The following is a 22483-nucleotide window of genomic DNA, read 5'->3' on the forward strand; positions in this document are numbered from 1 at the left end:
TGTGTGTGTGTGTGTGTGAGTGTGTGTGTGTGTGCGTGCGTGTGTGTGTTTGTGTGTGTGCGTGTGTGTGTGTGTGTGCGTGTGTGTGTTTGACAATATCTATATATGTGGATATTGCCCTTAAAGAACTGTGGTTATCCAGGGGAAACTGGTGAGTTGGATACACAGCAGGTTGAACTGTTGCCATCTTGCAGTTAATTACTGCAGCAGCTACAGTTGAAGGTTACAGCCTTGCCCTGACTGTCCTTTTAGAGACTCTTGACTGCATGGCAAGGTAGTCACCCACTTTAATGAATGAGATAGCCTTGACACGCTCAGCTCACTTTGCCAAATTTGGAGAGAGAGAAGTCGAAATGAATGGAGTTGGCAAGGGAATGTTAGGTGCATGGTGTCAGCTCAGCTGCCACATAATACTGTTTTGTGCATGTGTGTATGTATATACTGCACGTATATAGATTAAAAAACACACCAACTCCCCCATCCCTCCCCCCAGAAAAAAATGTCAGACGGGCAGCTCTACATGACTTGTATGAGTAGCTCAGGAGTATAAATAGCTGCATATGATGAATGAGTTTGGAATCAGGCATGACAGGACACAGAACTGATATGACTGGTGGGACTGACGGGGCTTTGCTTGGAATGTTATGTCGATCAAGTAGGGGACACTTTGTTGACAAATAGACTATCCTGGGGAGGTGGTGACATATTAGCATACAAGGCGAGTAAGGCTAGTACTGTATTTTAATTGTTGGGTAGTTTCTCGTGACTGGAGTTTTACCACACATTCGGAGAAGCAGTCCTGTAATATGATTTCATTTTCATGTTTTTTAATTGGTGAGAAGAACCTTTTCTCATGTTTTCACAGTAGCAGAATTGTCGAACAATTTTGGAAACACCATGTCTGGTGTCACGTCGCGTGCTCGCCGACAGGTGGCGGATTTTTCCCTCCGCCTGTTCGGTGCACCTGTTCTCTATCTCGGACTGATTGCCCTCCTATATTAATGAGACTCCGGCAGTTCTCCCACTGCCGGAGAATTCCTTACCGTGCCATTGCTCTCTATCGCTAATCTCGTCGCTTGACAATTTCTCGCTGCCCTATTGCCTTACGGCCTCTACCTTCGCGGATTTCATATTGTGACCAAATTGTTATCGTCGGTTCTCCTATCTCGGTAGTTCCTCGCCCTTTATCGTTTCGCGAGCGTTTTCTGTTGTCTTCCTTATTTTTTCCTGGTCCTTATTTGACCAGCGTTTTCTGTTATCGTTTTCCCTGTTCGGGCTCCTTTTGTTCTTTATTAAAACCCTTTATTTCTTACAAGATTCTTTTCGTTGTCTGCTTTTTCCGGGGATCCCCCTCGTTTTTTTCTGTTGTGCACGAGGCGATTTCTCATCGCCTCGGGCTCAACGTGACAGAATTCTCCGGCCACCATGGATCCCGCAGACGCCGAAAGAATCTTGTCCGCTCTTGCTCGACAAGAGCGGCAAATGAGTCAGCACAGCCAAGCCCTTACGGAACTCCGCGGCGCGGTCTCCATGCTGGCTCATCGGTTCGATGATCTCGAACCTCGCCTAATTCGGGTGGAGGAACGAAGACCACCTTCCGGGCTTCGTCCTACCACCCCGGAGGCTCCCTCCTCGTACCCCACTATGTCGAGGGAGCCCTCGCTTCCACATCCCCCTCGTTACGGGGGTGAGCACGGGCAGTGTGGGCACTTCCTACACAACTGCTCGCTCATTTTTGACCAACAGCCGTCCGCCTACGCCACTGACGCCGCCAAGGTGGCCTATATCATGAGTCTCTTGACAGGTCCGGCGGCATCGTGGGCAATCGCGACCAGTGAAGCTAAGCCGAATCTCCGCACCTCCTATCCTGATTTCGTGGCAGCCTTCCGTCGGGTGTTCCACCATCCCGTGCGGGGCAGAGAGGCGGAGGGGCGGCTGCTCGCCCTGCAGCAGGGAAGGCGTTCGGTCGCTGACTACTCCATCGAGTTCCGGATCCTGGCCGCGCAGAGCGGGTACGGCGATCGGGCCCTGTGTGGACTGTTTCGCCGGGGCCTCAACACGCAACTCAAGGACAAGCTGGCTACTCGCGACCACAGCACCGACTTGGAGGAGCTGATCGACCTCTCCCTCCTGATGGACAATCGCCTGAGGGAACGAGGCCGGGAGCGAGGAGGTGATCGGTATCCGTCTCGACGTTTCCCGTACCGCGAGGAATATCGGGGGTACGGCGAGCACTCCCGGGGCCGGGAGACAGCATCCACGGAGGAGCCGATGCAGTTGGGCGGCAAGGACGGTGGTGCGGAGGAAGGAAGGCGCCGTCGCCGGGACCATGCTACAACAGACGGCGCCCGACCACCCTCCCGCGCCGCAACCAGCTATCCGGGATCGTCTTTCCACGCTCCTCCCGATTACTGTGAGTCACGACCTCGCGCGTCACCCCCCGAGTCTAGGCGAGTCGACAAGCGACCAGGACACCCCAATAGACTCGAGCTCGAGGCGGAGGTATTCGGCGGGTCCCGGTCAAGACGGGTTCGGGCCCTGGTAGATTCAGGAGCAGATGACTGTTTGATGGACACTAATCTCGCGTCCGAACTGGGGTGCTTCTTAGAGGAGCTGGTTGTTGCAAAGCGGGTGCGTGATCTGGATGGGCGTCTCCTGGCGGTGGTAACGCATCGAACGGAGCCGCTAAGGCTTTTGTTATCCGGTAATCATATTGAGCATCGCCGTTTTTATGTTATGCGGTCCCGGAACGCCCCGATCATCCTCGGATTACCCTGGCTTCAGACGCATAACCCGGTGATCTCATGGGCGCGCCCCGCCATCGATAGTTGGAGCCCTTATTGCTACCAGCACTGCCTACAGTCAGCCGTCGGGAGGCACGAACGCGTCACGCCCCCCGAGGAGATCTGCCTTGACGGAGTGCCGGAGTGCTATCGGGATCTTAGGGAGGTCTTTAGCGAGGATCGCGCGCGCTCCCTGCCCCCACACCGCCCCTACGATTGCGCGATAGACCTGCAGGCGGGCGCCCCGTTGCCGACCTCGCGGCTGTATCAGATATCCCATCCCGAGCGTGAGGCGTTAACGGAATATATTAACAGCTCGCTCGCTGCAGGTCTCATCAGACCATCACGCTCACCGTTAGGGGCGGGTTTTTTCTTCGTGGGGAAGAAGGATAAGTCCCTACGACCCTGCGTAGACTATCGTGGATTAAATGAAATCACAATTAAAAATAGATACCCGCTACCCTTGTTGGACTCCGCCTTCGCCCCATTACAATCAGCCACAATTTTCTCAAAATTAGACTTACGCAGCGCTTACCACTTGGTTCGCATCCGAGAGGGCGACGAATGGAAAACCGTGTTTAAGACCCCCCTGGGCCATTTCGAATATCTGGTCATGCCTTTTGGTCTCACAAACGCACCTGCCGTCTTCCAGAACCTCATTAATGACGTGCTCCGGGACATGATTAACATCTTCTGTTTCGTTTATCTTGACGACATTTTAATTTTTTCTCGTTCACTGCATGAGCACCGGCAACATGTTCGGCTGGTGCTACAACGTTTGCTCGAGAACCGGCTCTTCGTCAAGGCAGAAAAGTGTGAGTTCCATGTCCCCGTCATCTCCTTCCTGGGGTTCATTATAGAACAGGGCAAGCTACGGGCGGACCCCATTAAGACGCGTGCGGTCACTGACTGGCCGGTCCCGTCCAACCGTAAGGAACTGCAGCGCTTCTTGGGGTTCGCCAACTTCTATAGGCGTTTCATCCGTGGTTACAGCCAGATGGCGCTTCCCCTAACCCGCCTTACTTCGACCAAGATCCCTTTTAAGTGGGACCCTGCCGCGGATACGGCGTTTGCTCATCTTAAGGCGGCGTTTACTAGTCCCCCGGTACTGCAACATCCTGAGCCTGACCGCCCTTTCGTCGTAGAGGTGGACGCCTCGGATTCAGGGGTGGGTGCGGTGCTGTCCCAACGCTCCCCAGTCGACCAGAAGCTGCACCCCTGCGCCTTCTTCTCCCGTCGACTCAGTGCCGCCGAGTCGAACTACGACGTGGGCAACCGGGAACTGTTGGCTGTGGTCACCGCCTTACAGGAGTGGCGGCACTGGCTCGAGGGGGCTAAGGAACCTTTTACCGTGTACACGGACCATAAGAACCTCGCCTATCTCCGCTCCGCGAAGAGACTAAACGCCCGTCAGGCCCGGTGGGCCCTCTTCCTCACCAGGTTCGACTTCGTCCTCACCTACTCCCCCGGATCTAAGAACACTAAGCCTGACGCCCTTTCCCGGCTCCACGAACCTGCGGGGAGGGACCGTTCCCCGGAGACCATCCTCCCGACCCAGTGCATAGTGGGGGCCGTCCAGTGGGAGATTGAGCAGCGGATCCTGTCCGCCCTGGTGGGGGTGCAGGTGCCGGCGGGGTGCCCAGCAGGGAGGCTGTTCGTGCCTCCTGCCCTTCGTTCGGAGGTCCTGCAGTGGGGACACGCATCCAAGGTGGCGTGTCATCCCGGGGTGAACCGGACTGTGCAGCTCGTCGCCCAGCGTTTCTGGTGGCCGGAGCTCCGCCGCGACGCGACGGAGTTCGTCAAGGCCTGCACCTCCTGCGCCTGCGGCAAGTCGTCACATCAACCTCCGGCGGGACTGCTCCAGCCGCTGCCCATTCCTCCTCGCCCGTGGTCTCACATCGCTGTGGACTTCGTCACGGGCCTACCGCCTTCCCGGGGCCGGACGGTCGTGCTCACGATCGTGGACCGCTTCTCCAAGGCCGCTCACTTTGTGCCCTTGTCCAGGTTGCCGTCGGCGCTGGAGACCGCCAACCTCCTCATCAAGCACGTCTTCCGTCTCCACGGCATTCCGGCGGACATCGTGTCGGATCGGGGGCCCCAGTTTGTGTCCCGCGTCTGGAAGCGGTTCTGCCGGTCCCTCGGAGCTACGGCCAGCCTGACCTCGGGATACCACCCCCAGTCCAATGGACAGGCTGAGCGCGCCAACCAGGATCTGGGGGCGGCCCTCCGCTGTGTTTGTCTCCACCGTCCGGCATCCTGGGCCGACCACCTGCCCTGGGTGGAATATGCCCACAACACTCTCGTCTCCTCCGCTACAGGCAGATCGCCGTTCATGTCGGCCTACGGATACCAGCCACCGCTGTTCCCGTCCCAGGAGGGGCAGGTGGAGGTCCCTTCCGTGCAGCACCACCTTAAGCGGGCCCATCGCGTGTGGAGGGAGGCCCGGGCTGCGTTGTCCCGCACTGCGTCCCGGAACCGGCAGATCGCTGATCGTCGTCGGCGCCCGGCGCCCTCATACGCGGTGGGAGAGAAGGTGTGGCTGGCAACGAGGGATCTTCGCCTGGCCGGCTCGTCTGCCAAACTGGGGCCCCGATTCACTGGCCCGTTCGAGGTCGAGGCCGTCATCAGCCCCGTCGCGGTCAGGCTCCGGCTGCCGGCCTCCATGAAGGTCCACCCCATGTTCCACGTCTCCCTGCTCAAGCCTGTGTCTGCCAGCGCCTTGGCGCCCCCTCCCGCTCCGCCGCCGCCCCCGCGGGTGGTCGACGGGGACCCTGTGTACACGGTTCGTGCCATCCTGGACTCTCGGCGCAGGGGCAAGGGCTTCCAGTACCTGGTCGATTGGGAGGGCTACGGGCCGGAGGAGCGGCAATGGGTGCCTCGCTCCTGGATCCTTGACCCGTCCCTTCTGCGCGACTTCCACACTGCTCATCCGTCCAAACCGGGTAGTCCGCCGGGAGGCGTCCATTGAGGGGGGGGTACTGTCACGTCGCGTGCTCGCCGACAGGTGGCGGATTTTTCCCTCCGCCTGTTCGGTGCACCTGTTCTCTATCTCGGACTGATTGCCCTCCTATATTAATGAGACTCCGGCAGTTCTCCCACTGCCGGAGAATTCCTTACCGTGCCATTGCTCTCTATCGCTAATCTCGTCGCTTGACAATTTCTCGCTGCCCTATTGCCTTACGGCCTCTACCTTCGCGGATTTCATATTGTGACCAAATTGTTATCGTCGGTTCTCCTATCTCGGTAGTTCCTCGCCCTTTATCGTTTCGCGAGCGTTTTCTGTTGTCTTCCTTATTTTTTCCTGGTCCTTATTTGACCAGCGTTTTCTGTTATCGTTTTCCCTGTTCGGGCTCCTTTTGTTCTTTATTAAAACCCTTTATTTCTTACAAGATTCTTTTCGTTGTCTGCTTTTTCCGGGGATCCCCCTCGTTTTTTTCTGTTGTGCACGAGGCGATTTCTCATCGCCTCGGGCTCAACGTGACATCTGGTAGGGGAAGCTGAAGCTTATCCTAGATAACTTTGAGTGAGAGGCGTGTACATTCTGGACTTGTAGTCAGCCAATCGCAAGAAATACATAAACAAGCATTCATACTCACATTTACACTTATGGGCAATTTAGAGTCTTTATTTGTAACATGGGAGGAAGCCATAGTGCCCAGAGAAAACAAGTAACCAACATACACTGACTCGAGACCCAAATCCAGGAAACTGGAGACTGTGAGGGAGGTGTGCTACACTCCACCCACCATGCCAGTGAAACAAAACAACAATAAAAAAAAATAGAATTGACGAAGGGGTACTTTGAAGAACTTGAGAGGTTGCGTATTACATAGAATACCTAACGACCAAACCTGTAACTGACCTGTTCCAGGTGATTGTTCCTGATACTCGCTGCATCTCACCCAGTGCTGCCAGCAAGAGGGAAGATTTCCCACAACCCACTTGGCCCACAATCATGGTCAGCTTGCCTGAAATGGGCAATAGCGAAGACAGGCAATTACAAGACAGAAAGGTTGCGAGCAGTCAAATTTCATCGCCTGAGGCATACCAAAGGGAACCACGATGTCCACATTGGCCAGTGTCGGTGGTCCGTCCGTCCACGTGAAATAACCGCTGCATATCTGAAGAAAGCAACATGCATACAATAATGAAATACAAGATTTCTTTCTGTGTAGCACATTTGAGACACATAGCAATTCAAAGCGCTTTATGTAAGGCAGGAACGACAGGCATTAAAAATACAGAATTCAAATGAATGTGAAAGCAAATATTATAGAATTACAGATTGAAACTTCAAATACCGCACATAAAAATGCAAATGATTCGATAATACAGGAAAATCAAAGTTACTGTGCAGAGTGAGCTTATATATGATGTACCTGTACGAAAAGGCAGCAGATAATTTAAAGTTCTTGAGCCAAGGCAGCAGTGAATAATAGAAAGTTGGAGCAAATCTGCACTTTTCTCTGAGTTTGGTCCAGATATGGTGGATAAAATTAAAAGTCAAAATAGAAGATCTATCAAGGACTTGATAGAAGAGGACGTAATAGCATGATAGTATGGACGAAATACATGCTAGAATGGTCTGAACCTTTAATAAGTTAGTGTTGACAAAAAATACATAAATCCTCAAACATGAGGAAGACCAGCAGACTGGAGTCTATCCGATCTGGCATCAGATATCAGCGGCTGTTTTATGCAGGGTATTCCAAATTCCAGTCATAGAGGCCATTTTTCAATTTTGGGAGTACATAGTTGTTAAAGAAGAAACCATTCCAAATATAGTAGACTGGACGTCACGAATGATAAAAAGCAGTCTGTTGTAACTATGATGGAATGCCCCTCTGTCGCGATCCATTGCAATCCATGGACATAAGGAGAATTAAATGAGCCGGCCGATCAATACGAGCCGCAGAGAGGGGAAGAAAAATACAGATGGCGCTTCCATTTTATTCAGTCTTACCTTGATACAAATGTCTTGTTCGGCAACCAGGGAGGGTGCGTCAACCTCATGCTCCCCATGTGATCTGTAGTTGTTCCAGTCGTCTCTTGGCGGATGCTTCCTGTTTACCACTTTCAAGGGCTGCAGGGTTTCAGACAGACAGTGTAAGGAAAGGCTAGGTTTAGAGCAGGAATGCACAACTTAAATACTGCCAGGGGCCACAAGTTATCAGTTCTACTGGGGAGGACCACAGAGGACCACATGCGTCCTAACCTGATGGATGACAAAAATGCTGTTTTATGTATGGACAAAGTACACGCATACACTTATCCTCACAAGGGTCGCAGGTGTGCTGGAGCCTATCCCGTTTGTCTCTGGGCGGTACACCCTGAACTGGTTGCCAGCCAATCGCAGCCAAGTACATGCATACGTGCAAAATACATGCTCTGATGAAATATTTTTAACTTTGATCCACAAATCTACTTCCAATAGTACTTGATCTCTTTACCCTATTCCAAATGACTTTAGGCAAGAGGTGAGGCTGGACTGGTCTCCAGTCCGCTGCAGGGCACAAATGGTGTAGACCAGGGGTGTCAAACTCATTTTTGTCGCGGGCCACATTGTAGTCACAGTTTCCTTTGGAGGGCCAATGTGACACGGACTGTGAAACTGTATAAATGTTTAATCACCTCCTCGTATTGTTACATATAAAGTACAAAATTAATAGATTTTGAAATCCAAAAGTCAAGGAGAGTAGTTTGTTCCCCTGTTGTTCAAGTTTCTGTAATAATGTAAAAGAAGAAAATGCTTGCAATAGCTCAAAATGCCTACGCAGATTTTAGCAAACATTGTGGAAGTTGACATGGTTGATTTGCTTTCGCAGGCCACATAAAATGATGTGGTGGGTCAGAGCTGGCCCCCGGGCCTTAGTTTGACACCTGTGGTGTAGACAAACAACCATACTTACCCACGTTCATACCGGTTCACAATTTAGAGTGCTCGATGAATCAAACATGTTTTTGGAATATGGAAGCTAGAGCACACAGAGACATCTCACACAAGCGTGGCGAGAACACGCAAACTCCACACAGGAAGGCCCGAAACCAGATTTTAACCTCAAAAAGTGTGAGGCATGACCACAAGGCCGCCATCCTCCTTTTCTTACGGTGGCTGAAAAAAAATAACAACGCTCTATCCCCAGGGTTCGAATTGTGAGTCAAAGGCAGTGGGAGCCAAGCCCCCTTGAAGCACACCTCTCAGTCAATCGCAAAACACCACCATCAAGAACTCGAGTGAGTTGTGACAGACGGGGTTTGTGCTAAATTATGCAACATAGCAATTCGACAGCATTGCACAGATCACAAGTGGCACATTTTACAAACATATTCATGGAATAATAAGCCATTTTGCAGCTTTAATGAGATGCACTTACCAATGCCTGGTACCTATTTTGGTTATGGTTGTCGGAGCCCGAGGTGAACGTTGTTCTGGGCTCCAGTTCATCCCCAATCTCATCACTGGAGAAAAACTCGCTGAGCTTTTGCACACTGCAGGTCAAAAAGAGAGCAAGCGAATGTTAAGTTGCTTTGACTGAAATTCAAACTAGAAAGGAAAAGATAATGAGGCAGAGTTTGTTTGTTTTTTTCATGGGACACTCAATGTTATTTCTCCTCTGAAAATGCTGGCTGTGAAAAATAGATTTCACATCCTCTTCATTTAATTGACTGCATTGAGCCTGGTCTTTTGTGGGAGATTTTGCATTTTTTATACACGCAGGGCTGATCTGAACATTTACTATTATGATAAGATGCAAGAATAAAGTTGAATTATGACAAGGATAAAAATGTAATCTTAGGAGAAATTATTACAAAAAATGGTCATCAATTTTCTGAGAATAAAATCATTTACAATGTTGCAGGTAATTGTTAAGATTTGTCATAAATTTCCAAAACAATGAAGATTTTGACACATCAAAGCCTACTTCAGCACAAGCAGTAAAATGTGACTTTCTAAATGTATGTCTATTTTCCATTATTGAAGAGTTAATATTAGTGCTGTCAAGCCATTATATTTTTTATTAATAAATTATTAATTAAATTTTCCATAATTTATCGCAATTAATACAAAGCTTGTAACAGATATGAGCTGGAGTAAAACCGTGGAATTAATGTTGAATCATCTAAAAGAATGTTCACTTTGACAGTTTACTTGGATGCTTGAATAAAATGCTTCTCGTGTAAAATTCAACAGCTGAAGAAAACAGCCACAATGAGTCAACTTAACAGGCATATTTTTGTATGTTCTTCTCCTCTCAAATGGTCTTGCTTATAGGTTAATTTATCCCTCCTCAAGCAGTGATGATTGGCGAGGCCCCATGGAGAGAACTGGAGCAGAATGTTTTCCTCACAGATGACGCCGCAAAAACAAGCAAGTGAAATGCTGTTTGAATTTGGCTTTGCAACATGCGCAAATTATTTCAGATTTCTCCAATGAGCCGGCCAAAGGATTTTTTTTTTTTAGAATTGAACTTCCTCAAAGTCCGTCCTTGTTCATTTCGCACCAGTGACTCTTGAAAATTTGATAAGACTTATTTCTTTGAACTTTTTACATCATTTAAATTAATCTCAAAATGTAACACTTTAACTGTGACAGCCCGAGTTAATATATAAATATTGACCTATCTTTGCTGCTTGATTTATGATAAGCTGTTCTAAAAGTCTTTTCAAAATGCAGGAAACTGCTATTCCTCAATCCCTTAAACAAATGATTTTGACATTGTAACCACATTAATCCAAAATGAACATATGCTAAATTCTCATGACATCAAGGTGCACTGACACAAATTCCACCATTAGAGTTATCAAATGACTTAAGATACAGTTTTAGTGTGTCAGAAGCAACTTCACTGTGACACACATTAGCAAAACTTCTAAAGACCAGTTTGTCCTTGCTTTACATAATCATTTATATTTTAAGATAAGATAAGATATCCTTTATTCGTCCCACACTGGGGAAATTTACAGCCTCCAGCAGCAAGAATGTATGTAGAAAGAAGAAAGGAGAAAGAGAAAAAAAAATAATAAAATAAATTCTCTCGTGATGTGGAGTCCAAATTCAATGGAACCATCTTTTGTCTTATAAAATGTGCCCGTTCACCTGGCCCCCAAATTTAGCCGCCAGACCAAAGGACAAAAAAAAAAAAACATTCTGACATCTTGAAGGTGTTTCTCAGTTGCTCACCTGACAAGAGCTTTGACGGTGGATCTCACGACACTGGAGAGCAAGAAGAGCGGCGTGACCAGGATGTGAAAGAGGGAGAGAGAGGCGAAGGCCACGGCCGGAGACAGGTCAGCGTCCTCCGAGATTTGCACATGAACAACAAACGTCTGCAGAATGTGAGGGCGTACAGAATGACTGAGAAAAAAAAATTCCAAACAGAACGATTGCTAAATGCTGGTGGCCTGTGTAGGCTGCAGGTGAACAAAATGGTTTCTATTCTATAGTCACATTGCGCTCTAACTCTGCGTGGAGGCAAGATTTTCAAATGTCAGCGGAGTCTTTGCTTTCAATGGGCTGAGTATGAGCAAAGTGCACTTGAATATGATTGTTTATACACACACAATAAGAAGCTAATCCACTGTTTCCCACTCACCGTCAAAACAGCTGCAATTGGAATAGCTGCATTCATGAAGACTGAAAGAGAAAGAGACACTTAGTCATGAAGGGAATTTGGATCGGGGTGGTTTTCTGTCTATGTAATACTGTACAATGTGGAATGCACATTGGGACGCAAATTATATACAGTATACATATTTTTGTCAGGGAGAATACATTGAAAAGTAGTGCATTGCAGTGATTATCTAATTCAAGTACGCTGTTGCTTAAAAACAACTTCCAACAAATAACATTATCTCAGCGGCTTCGGTTGGATGGTTGTTGTTTAATGTATTGTTGCCATACTGTCACATTGATCACTCCCACTGTTCCGTTACAGACATAAATTTGATATTATTCAGTATGTGTATCACAGTACTGGAGCTTTTCAAGGATGCAACCATTGTTGTTTTCAAACAGGGGTGTCAAACTCATTTTTGTCGCAGGCCACATTTTAGTTACCGTTTTTTTGGAGGGCTGTTATGACCATAAACCATAAGTTTAAGTTACTGCAATGAGAGGTTTGGTAACAAGAACATTCTTACAGAATCACATTTATATTTATATTTATTTACCATATCTTATTTATTACAAATGAGAATTTGAAATTTTGGTCGAGTTTTTAGCAGGCATGATGAAAGTTGCCATCTTTGATTTGCTTTTACGGGCCGCATAAAATGATGTGGGCCTTGAGTTTGACATGAGTTTTTTAGAAGATTAGACAAAAACAAACATGGGGACTGTCTGTTAGAATGGATGTGGACCAAAGTCCAACATTGACCAATTATTACTGTGGTTCATTCAAAAGTCAATCAGAGCAGAGAGACCCAGCTCTTTTTTTTCTTTTTTTTCACTTTGTTGGTTCCTTACAAAGAGGACAGTATATTGAGATTATTTTACTCACTGGATATGGAAGTGTAAAGTGCAAAGGCCTGCAGGCTGGTCAATTCCTTGCCCCTGGTTTCCTCCACACTGTCACAGAAGATGCGTTCCCATGCGTAAAGCTTTAGTAATTTGATGCCTCGTAGCAATTCATTGGTTTTCTTGAGGCGCTCGCTGGAATATTCCTGAGATGCCAGAGAAAGATTAATTCATTATTATGTATGTTAAGATCATGAAACATTGAACAATTTCAAAAGAAGTGTGAATTCAAAAGTACAGAGGTCAAATGAAGCTATTCAAATGTACAAGTACATTCTAGGTTCATTCCGAAATTTCACCCAAAGGCCGGTTATTGCAATTTTTTTTTTGTCAGGAGTGTACGTGTGGATGTTTAACTGCCATCATTACATCCACGTCATTACTTGGCAAGATATCAATTTGTTACCTGGAAGAAAGTGGGCAAAGTAATGTTGACTAACACTATTTGTCAGGTTCTGTCCGTCGGACAGCTCGTTTACAGAGTGAAAAACAGCAGTTAGGCAGCAGGTGTAATGACCCGAGAGAGTGAATTCAAACAATTCAAGGCCCTACCTCAGGTCAATGAATGAATGAAACATAAACCGCTCAGTCACTGTAAATAGCAGACAAATGCACAGTTGTGTGCAACTGTTCATCCACATCATGTATAGGTCAGCGATTTTACAGCCCAAGCAACCTTCTGACTTCCCCATCTCTATGGCAAGACTACTGAAATAGAAGGCTGCCAATGCTAAGACTCACCAGAGTGCTCTTCTGTGTCTGTGACAGTTTTGTGGCAACAAAATACTGAACGGGCGCAAGCACAGCAATGACAGTTGCTCCTATCAAGGCACTGATTCCTAAGAGGTAATAGAGCAAGATCACTCCCACGATAATCTGGGAGCGGAGGACACAACAAAGAAAGAAATACAGCATAGTACATCAAAAGATTGTGAGGCGCTACATGATCTGGTTCGCTTGTTCAACAGAAATATACGGCAGCGCCTGGGTTGAAGTGTTCCTTGAGAGAGAGAAAATAAATAAAAGTAAAGAAGAATAATTCATCATGCAGAAGAATTCAGAACAGGTAACAATTAGCGATATAATATTCTTAGAGATCAAAGTAGACCAAAATGTCATTATCTTTACAGGCTGGATTAATGATGTGCTCTACGAGCACAAGTCACTGGGCACTCCTCTCAATCAACAAATCAGCCAGGTTTGACTCGGACACCATAAAGTAGTACCTACAGTTTGACTAATGCTTCAAGGTTTGTGGGTACAATTTACAAAACTGCATTTTTATCCATTATCCGAACCGCTTATTCTCATGAGGGTTGAGGGCATACTGGAGGCCATCTCTTAAGTGGCTGCCAGCCAATCGTCAGCCAATCACAGAGCAGATATAAACTGTTCACACTCACAATCACACCTATGGACAATTTAGAGCAGATGTGGCCAAACTACGGCCCGCGGGCCAAATCCGGCCCTCCGAAGGTTGGTACACAATTAAGGTTCGATGTCAATGACTGCATTCATTTCATTTGGACTTGAAATGACAATCATTTCAACGCCAGGTGGCCAAGTCAAGCAAATCCCGTTCGATACGACGGAATAATGTACTCTTAAAGTCTGAAAAACGTGCCAAAAAATGTAAAATGCTGCTTTTTAAATAAAGAAATCCAATTAATATTATGTCGAATTTAGTTCATCCTTTCGATCCGGCCCTCCATAATATTTTCTGGTTCTCATGTGGCCCTATGCAAAAAATAATTGCCCACCCCTGATTTAGAGTGTTCCATCAACCTGCCATGTATGTTTTTGGAATGTGGGGGGAAACCGGAGTACCCAGAGAAAACCCACAGAAGCACGGGGAGAACATGCAAACCACACACAGGAAGCCCAGCACCTGGAATCGAACCCTGCACCTCTGCACTGTGAGGCGGATGTGCACTCCACACCTTGACTTGCTGCATTTTCATTCCCTATTATTTTAAAAATGGTCTACACAGATATCTTTTGGGAGTTCAGTGTGCAAGAATACAAGAAGAACCATTTAACCATTTAACACCTTCATGACGAACTACAGCCATCTGCTGCCTGTGGCTCGACACATCCATGGTGAGATAATGTGACATGTCACATTCACAGGTTCCCCTTCACAGGAAAATGCCTGTTGGTGGTGCGAAGTAAAATGTGACTTATTGGAAGCGATACCTTTCACAGCAATTTCCCAGGGGGCGAGCATCATTTCTGACTGAGACATGGGGTTGTTGCTAACATACTCTCCAATGCCACCATCACTTTTTGTCAGTTGCAATTCAAATTACACATGATCTTATGAATACGCCGCTGTATAATGCTCTGGCATATGACATGGCAAATACATGGCAGTCTTTGGGCTCATCGCCAGCCAATCATAAGGCAGGCATAGACAAACAAGCATTCACACTCACAATCACACATGTGAACAATTTAAGCCCTTATTTGACCAAGGGGGCAAACGTTTGGCAAAGATAGCGTATGCTAAGTTTTTGTCGGGGTTCATTCAAGGTCACAAACATTTGACATAAGTTTGCCAACAGTTTTTCTTGTCACAAGGAAATTTTAAATACAGTACATTCCAAAATTTTCTTGTGACAAGAAAACCACTAAAACTGTTGTGGAACGCCTGGAAAACGTTTGCTGAACGTTTGTGACCTTCCATAAACCTTGACAAACTCTGACGAAAACTCAACATTTGCTACCTTCACCAACACTCGGAAATGTTCGCCCCTCAGTGGGATACTAGCTTTAGAGTTTTCAGTTAACCCACCGTGAATGTTCTTGGAATGAAATAAAGAATTATAATCTGTATTTTTTTTTTCAAATCAATATTCACTCATGTGGCGGGAGAGCGGTATTCACACATAGACGCACGATCTGGGTGGCCTCCAAATGCCCACGTCACAAACACAGCCGACTACATCATCCGCAAGGGGAGAGCTTGCAATTTAGCTGCTAATGTCCTGCATGTACCCCAGCAAGTCTGTTTCTGTATCTGCAATGCCAAACACATCACACTCAGGCATACTGAACTCGGAGTGCCCTGATTTTTATGCAAATGAGGGATGCCGCAAGGATTGCCAGGGCAAAGATGACATGATCCCACAACACTGCACAAAGGTGCAAAGGCCCCGTTACGTCCAATTTTTCCTGTGCTGAGTCTAGTAAAATTTCAGACATGCACAGAGTTAGCACTTTGTATTTGACTTGCAATCAGGATGAAAATAATCCCCAAAACATTGACAGAAATATTGAAACACAAAGGCAACACTTACATGCAGCACTTGACATTGACCTTTATGTTTCCTACCTGTATGGGCATAGCCCACAAGTTGGGACAGAGAAAGAAGAACCACATGAGCTGGTTGGTATCTACGGCAACGAGGTTGCAAATTTGAGCGACGGTGAGCTCGCCCATGGACATGTTGGATGTGCACAAACGCATGATCTTGTGGTAGATTTTGGTCTGAGGATATAAGAGCCACAAGATGGATGAGGTCATTTTCTCAATTCACTCCATTTCATAGTGAGCTCCAGCAGCAGAGTACCTGTATGGCCCCGCGTAGCTTGATGCCAGTCTCAATAGCCACATAGTAGGATGCCTGGAGGAAGGTTCTTTGCAGGAGCAGTGCAAAGAAGAGCAAGACGGCCAGCACGTATGCATTCTCTAGAAACTCCTTGGAGGAAATAAAGTAGATCCCGAGCAACCGCATCTGGAAGGACAGAGTGGGACAGAAATATGGAGGCTGCCTTTGTTTTGCTGTCACCTAAAACAATAGAATCAAGCAGGATTTCACACTCGAAATCCATGCTGAATTGAAAAAAAAGAAATTAAAAGGGAAAATGACAATACTCGCGTTGATCAACATCACACTCGAGTATCATAGTTGGAATGAAAGCCTAGTCGATGAGAAGTTTGAGATGAAAGGAGACTTAGTACCTGAGAATGGAGATTGGATAAATGATCCTGAAAGATTTATTTTCCCAGGATGGATTTCAAATGATTAATGTATAACTTCAATATCACACCAACCATTTTTCTCTGAATCCATGTACACAATGCAGTTCCTTCATCCCATCACTCACATCATTCAGACATCCATTAATTTTCATTCCCACTTGCTCTTCACCTGTCTCCCCGGGGGTCAGTTTAGCCAGGAGCCACTTTATAAAAGTCAAACTAAGCAAATGGGTATTTTTCAAAAACCCCAAATTGCATCTTTTGAAACAAAAACATACATTATTACATGTCTAAATATATCCTGAACAATTAATTGCAAAGGGCAGAATACGTTCTGAAATGTTTTCCCTTTTTTCTCAAATTCTATCCAAGGGTGATTGACACTGCATAGCCACACTCGGCGACACCTGGCTCGCGACACCCGTCCCGTTCTGTCTCATTCTCGCTTTGTCCTATTTGTCATTTGTCATTCAGTTCATCTCTTTCCCATTGGCACTGCTTTCCCAGACTGCATACTTAGATAAAATCCAGCTAATGTTATTGATGACATATGCAGTTGTTGTGCCGTTTTTATTTCTGTTTTCGCTCTCTTCTGTCTCTTCTCTCAATGGTGCTTTTTTTTTCTCCCAACTGCATATCCAATAAATATCCGCCTCAACGCACAAATAACAGATGTGGTATCTGAACTCTTCTTTTGCACGGCAAAACTAATCCTGTAGGAAAAGGCATGTAGAAATACCATACGACTTGATTTAGCAGCCAATCGGAACATGTGACTCAATAAACCCCCAAAATCAAAACAGTAAAACATTTTATCTTAGCCATTGGTTCAAAACTCAAACTAACAAAAATGCTAAAATTGGACCGATTACACAAGAGTCTATTTTGACTCTTCAAAAGCATCGTCTTCAACTGAAAGGTTTATACTATTTTCACTTTGGCTTGTGATGTTCCGCTGCAGCAGAAGGTGAATTTGTGACTTCAAAATGAGAGAGATGCTCTCACAGGCGGATGCCAGAGAGTCTCTGTGATGTGATGGGTTGCCTTTTGTGAAAACCTTGACAAGTCCTGCAGTAATAAGGACTAACATGTAATAACATAGACCTACATGTAGAACCTTTCATCATTGCCAGCCCCAAATGTTGGATCAGAACAAAGACATTAATTATGCATGCACAAAGATATTTTTGGTTTCCAGTTAATGACAGGTATTAATACTGCAGTATATTCTATATGTCTAAAAGTTCATGCTAACTCTAGACTGAACATACAAATTCATCGTACAAAATCATTACCATCAATATTCATGGGGAACCAACAAAAATGGTTTCTATAATATTGCACATCATCATTCACTTGGAAAATTAAGTTTGAATTTTACATACATCACAGCTCAACAAGTATGTCAATCTGTTAAACTGTTCATTCTCCTGTAGAATGGAATGCTTAAAATTAATCCTCGGTTGACTAATAATCCTTTTATTGATTTAGAGAGAGAATGAAGCCACACTACACAAGAAAGTTACAATGAAAGCAAAAAAATTTTAAATTATTAGTTATTTATAAAAATGACGACAGTACTTTAACAGGTGATTATTTTGAAGTGAAAATTCCCACACAAACAAATCTCCAGAACTCTGTCACATATGCATCCGTCCACTTTCTGAACCGCTTTATCCTCACACGGGTCACGCTGAGGCCTATCCCAGCTGTCTTCAGGTAGTTGGCGGCGGACACCCTGAACTGGTTGCCACCCAATTGCAGGGCACACAGAGACGAACAACCATCCACACTCACACTCACACCAATGGGGCAATTTGGAGTCTTCAATCAGCCTGCCAGGCATGTTTTTGGAATATGGGAGGAAACCGGAGTACCCGGAGAAAACCCACGCAGGCCCGGAGAGAACATGCAAACTCTACACATGAACGTCGGAACTGGGATTGAACCCACGACCTCTGCACTGTGAGGAGCTAACCACTGGACCACCCTTCCCTGTCATATACTAATCAGGAAATATAATTTATCACTGATCAATACGGTTTTACTCAAGATTTTATTCGATGATGAAAGCAAACTTTTCGAGATGAGTTTTTCTGCAGATTTCGATTCAGCCATCATTTTTTCATTAGGCGTGATTGAACCTAATAGGACGTCTTTATTGACAACGGATAGCCTTCCTTTCAGTGACTGCCCGATGATTCACATCTACTTGACGTCAATTTGCTGGCATGGCGTCTGTCGCTTGATTAAGGAGCTCAAACTGACCTTCTTTGTTTTCTCTCTCTCTTCCAGGGACACTTGTTACACTTGCATTGCATATCGTGCCTTCAATGCTCTCACCGGTTGCTGGATGGTTCGGTTGTCCTGGCTGATGTGATGGACAATGCCAGAGATACAGAGTGGACCGACAAAGCCCAGCAGGTCGGCCATGAAGCGGAATGTGATGCTGAGGATGAGAGGTCTGCCAAAAGCTTTCCTCAAGGCCTGCCAGATCCACTTGGGTCCCTGTGGCGCCGTGCCCTGAGGTTTCTGATGGGAAGGATCCAAAAAAAGAAAAATATCGGGGATTGTTAATTAGAGTTATTTTTCAATAAGGTGTTACATTAAAACAACTCTGCAAAAAATATTATATCATGTGTATTCTCTCCCTCTTATCCTTCAGAGTTGGTGAAGCTGGCGCCCATCGCGGCATACTAGACCTTGGACTGGTCATTTGCAGCGTGCAAACGAGCTTGCAGTAAAAAACTAATAATTAATGAAAACTCCCGCTACCACAGAAAGGTGAGCTTCAGCGTAGATGCTGAATCATTACAAAAATCAGTAAGCCAATTCAACGGACTGCCTTATAACAAGGTCATAGTCATCTGAATTTCCACACTTCCCGCTGGTGCTGCTGCTTCATCGTGGGATACGCTGATTAATGGTTTCGCAGCGGTGCATGACAGCCAAGCAGGACAAACCACAAAAGGAGACAAACCAATGTGGCAATGCGGCGGAGGAGGATCAAGGAAGAAGTGAACTCTTGGGATGACATAACATTTAATTATTTATTATAATTATGTTTTGGTGACTGTGTTTGTTTACTAGTTTGCAAGAACTGCATGGCCTATTTCCGCAAAATTCTCGAGAGAAGGGGCCCAATGCACTAAGGTGCAGCTAGAGACATATATGTTTGCATATCTGAAAAGCTGTGTGAAAACAATGTCCTCATCGTTTGAATTTCATTCAATTTATGTTGCGCTCTGTATTATACATCACGTACATTCCTTACAAAGCACGCTGCTCATCTATTGCATCCCTCATACAATTTGTATTTTGCTGTTCTTGTTGGTTTCTTGTTGCACTTATTATACTGATATTTCTTTTTTACTGTTTGGTGGTTGCGGAGACTCCAGTGTTTTCTATCAGTTGATCTCATTTTCAGCAATAGTAAATTCAAATTATCTTACACCGTCGCACAGTATGGTGTATTTTTGGTGTGTACAGTAATATATCTGTTTACATTGTATAGGCACTGTTAAGTATTGGTCATTTCATTTACATATGACAGCTCATCTAGGTATTGGATTTGCAAATGTGCATCAGTATTAACCGTTGGCCATCAGCACATGGTGGAAATAGCGGTTAGCATTTCTGCCTCACAGTATGAGGTTTTGGGTTTGAATCTGGTTTCAGTCTTCCTTGTTCTCCGTGTGCTTGCATTGTTTTTCAGCTTGTACTCCAACTACAGAAACATTATTTGAGTAGAGCTATACATCTTAAAAGTCTATCTGAATCGAGATGATTCTATTGTGTGCCACCACTTGGCAACATAAAACTGACTAAATTCAACACACCTTTTTTTCAGTGTAGAACACAGTTAAATTGCACCATTTCTATCAAATGTATAAGAACATTAAGTTCCCTGAGAATTTTTTTTTCACTTTTGTTGAAAGATCAGTCTTGGTGGCGGTCCACACTCCACTGAATGCAATTCTTTGTGAGTTTGTTTATACTTTGTGCACTCTGTGACGTCCAACAACACGACAGCTTGGCTGAATGAGGCAATCGACAATGATCATAGGAAAACATCTGGACTGTCACTGCTGAACTGTTGGATTAAGCTCTCCCAGGATATGTTCAATGTACTGCTTGTGTGCATTCCCATCTACTTGAAGCCGCTCTCATCAGCGCTCTGAGAAGACAGAACATGTCTCAATCATGAGATTTTACTGCATGTTAATATTCAGCGTTCTGGCTTCCCATAAAGTGAAGCTCAGTCACACACACAGGGGTCACAGTGTCGCCTTGTTCACAGGAGAATAGGAATGACCCGGCGCCTTCTCGATGACGAGTATCCAACCCCCCACTAGGATCGTTTTATCTCTCTTCTCAAGCGGCAGGAAGTGAGACTGTGTTCACACTGGACACACGTTTAGCCATGACACATGGCTGTGCCCTTTCAAACACTGGAAAATTCTGACCTTGGCGAAGATGCCGTATCTTCATGACACATGCTTCTTAAGAGAGATGCGAAGAGGTTTAAAGTTTGACTCATCCATCCATCCATCCGTTATCCAAACCGTTTATACTCATGAGGGTCGCGGGCGTGCTGGAGCCTTTCCCAGCTGACTTTGAGCAGTAGGTGAGGTGCACCCAGAACTGTTTGCCTGCTCGTCGCAGGGCAGGCAGACAAACAACCATCCACACTCACTCAATTTCTTTTATGGATGAAAAAACACACTGCCTAATCAAATGATATGCAAAGGCACTCCATTCTGATCGCATTTTATTTTTTGGACTATGACGTGTAGCAACCACTTCAAGTTGATTTGGGACTCGCTTATAAAATGGTAAACTAATAGCAAACACGGATTTTGGGTGTGAGTCTGAGCTCTATCGGTGACCAAGAGATTAGCACATACTTTAATGGTCTAAATTACCATAGGTATAAATGTGAGTCGAGATGTTTATGTTGCTGGTTTAGGAATAAAATCTCTCATATTGTTAAAGTGAATATTTTTTTCACATATCTATGCTATTGGTCAGTCCACCCTCTCCGTGAGCCGTCACCTTACCGTGGTGGAGGGGTTTGTGTGTCCCAATGATCCTAGGAGCTAAGTTGTCTGGGGCTTTATGCCCCTGGCAGGGTCACCCATGACAAACAGGTCCTAGGTGAGGGACCAGACAACGCACGGCTCACAAAGCCCCTTATGAAAAATAAAATCGATGGTCCTCAGTTTCCCTTGCCCGGACGCGGGTCACCGGGGCCCCCCTCTGGGGCCAGGCCTGGAGGTGGGGCTCGTTGGCGAGCGCCTGGTGGCCGGGCCTACACCCATGGGGCCCGGCCGGGCTCAGCCCGAAGAGGCAACGTGGGCCCCCCTTCTCATGGTCTCACCACCCGTGGGAGGGGTCAAAGGGGTCGGGTGCAATGCGAGCTGGGCGGCAGCCAAAGGCGGGGACCCTGGCGGTCCGATCCTCGGCTGCAGAAGCTAGCTCTTGGGACATGGAATGTCACCTCTCTGGCAGGGAAGGAGCCCGAACTGGTGTGTGAGGCAGAGAAGTTCCGGCTGGATATAGTCGGACTTGCCTCCACACACAGCCTAGGTTCTGGTACCAGTCCTCTCGAGAGGGGTTGGACTCTCTTTCACTCTGGAGTTGCTCACGGTGAGAGGCGCAGAGCAGGTGTGGGCATACTTATTGCCCCCCGGCTCAGTGCCTGTACATTGGGGTTCACACCGGTGGACGAGAGGGTTGCATCCCTCCGCCTGCGGGTGGGGGGACGGGTCCTGACTGTTGTTTGTGCATATGCACCAAACAGCAGCTCAGCATACCCACCCTTTTTGGAGTCCTTGGAGGGTGTGCTGGAGAGTACTCCTGCTGGGGACTCCCTTATTCTACTGGGGGACTTCAATGCTCACGTGGGCAATGACAGTGAGACCTGGAGGGGCGTGATTGGGAGGAACGGCCCCCCGATCAGAACTCGAGTGGTGTTTTGTTATTGGACTTCTGTGCTCGTCACGGACTGTCCATAACGAACACCTTGTTCAAACATAAGGGTGTCCACATGTGCACTTGGCACCAGGACACCCTAGGCCGTAGTTCGATGATCGACCTTGTGGTCGTGTCATCGGATTTGCGGCCGCATGTTCTGGACACTCGGGTGAAGAGAGGGGCGGAGCTGTCAACTGATCACCACCTGGTGGTGAGTAGGCT

At 46.4% G+C, this 22483-nt stretch overlaps 1 protein-coding gene across 9 annotated transcripts in view; it reads right to left on the reverse strand.

The window, feature by feature from the left end:
* The window catches only part of abcc8 (ATP-binding cassette, sub-family C (CFTR/MRP), member 8), a 58845-nt gene that overhangs the window by 22535 nt on the left and 13827 nt on the right, over positions 1-22483 (reverse strand). For 8 of the 9 annotated variants that reach the window (XM_052060026.1, XM_052060020.1, XM_052060025.1 and 5 more), the window contains 11 exons: positions 18629-18817; positions 15873-16037; positions 15635-15790; positions 13042-13176; positions 12284-12446; positions 11378-11418; positions 10966-11111; positions 9158-9272; positions 7747-7866; positions 6832-6904; positions 6646-6751 (listed from right to left, as the gene is read on the reverse strand). In XM_052060026.1, coding sequence (XP_051915986.1) covers positions 6646-6751; positions 6832-6904; positions 7747-7866; positions 9158-9272; positions 10966-11111; positions 11378-11418; positions 12284-12446; positions 13042-13176; positions 15635-15790; positions 15873-16037; positions 18629-18817 — 1409 coding nt within the window. The remainder of the gene's footprint in view (positions 1-6645; positions 6752-6831; positions 6905-7746; positions 7867-9157; positions 9273-10965; positions 11112-11377; positions 11419-12283; positions 12447-13041; positions 13177-15634; positions 15791-15872; positions 16038-18628; positions 18818-22483) is intronic. The other variant, XM_052060027.1, reaches the window with a different exon arrangement.

Source organism: Hippocampus zosterae, chromosome 3 (assembly GCF_025434085.1).
Source record: "Hippocampus zosterae strain Florida chromosome 3, ASM2543408v3, whole genome shotgun sequence".
Lineage (NCBI taxonomy): Eukaryota > Metazoa > Chordata > Actinopteri > Syngnathiformes > Syngnathidae > Hippocampus > Hippocampus zosterae.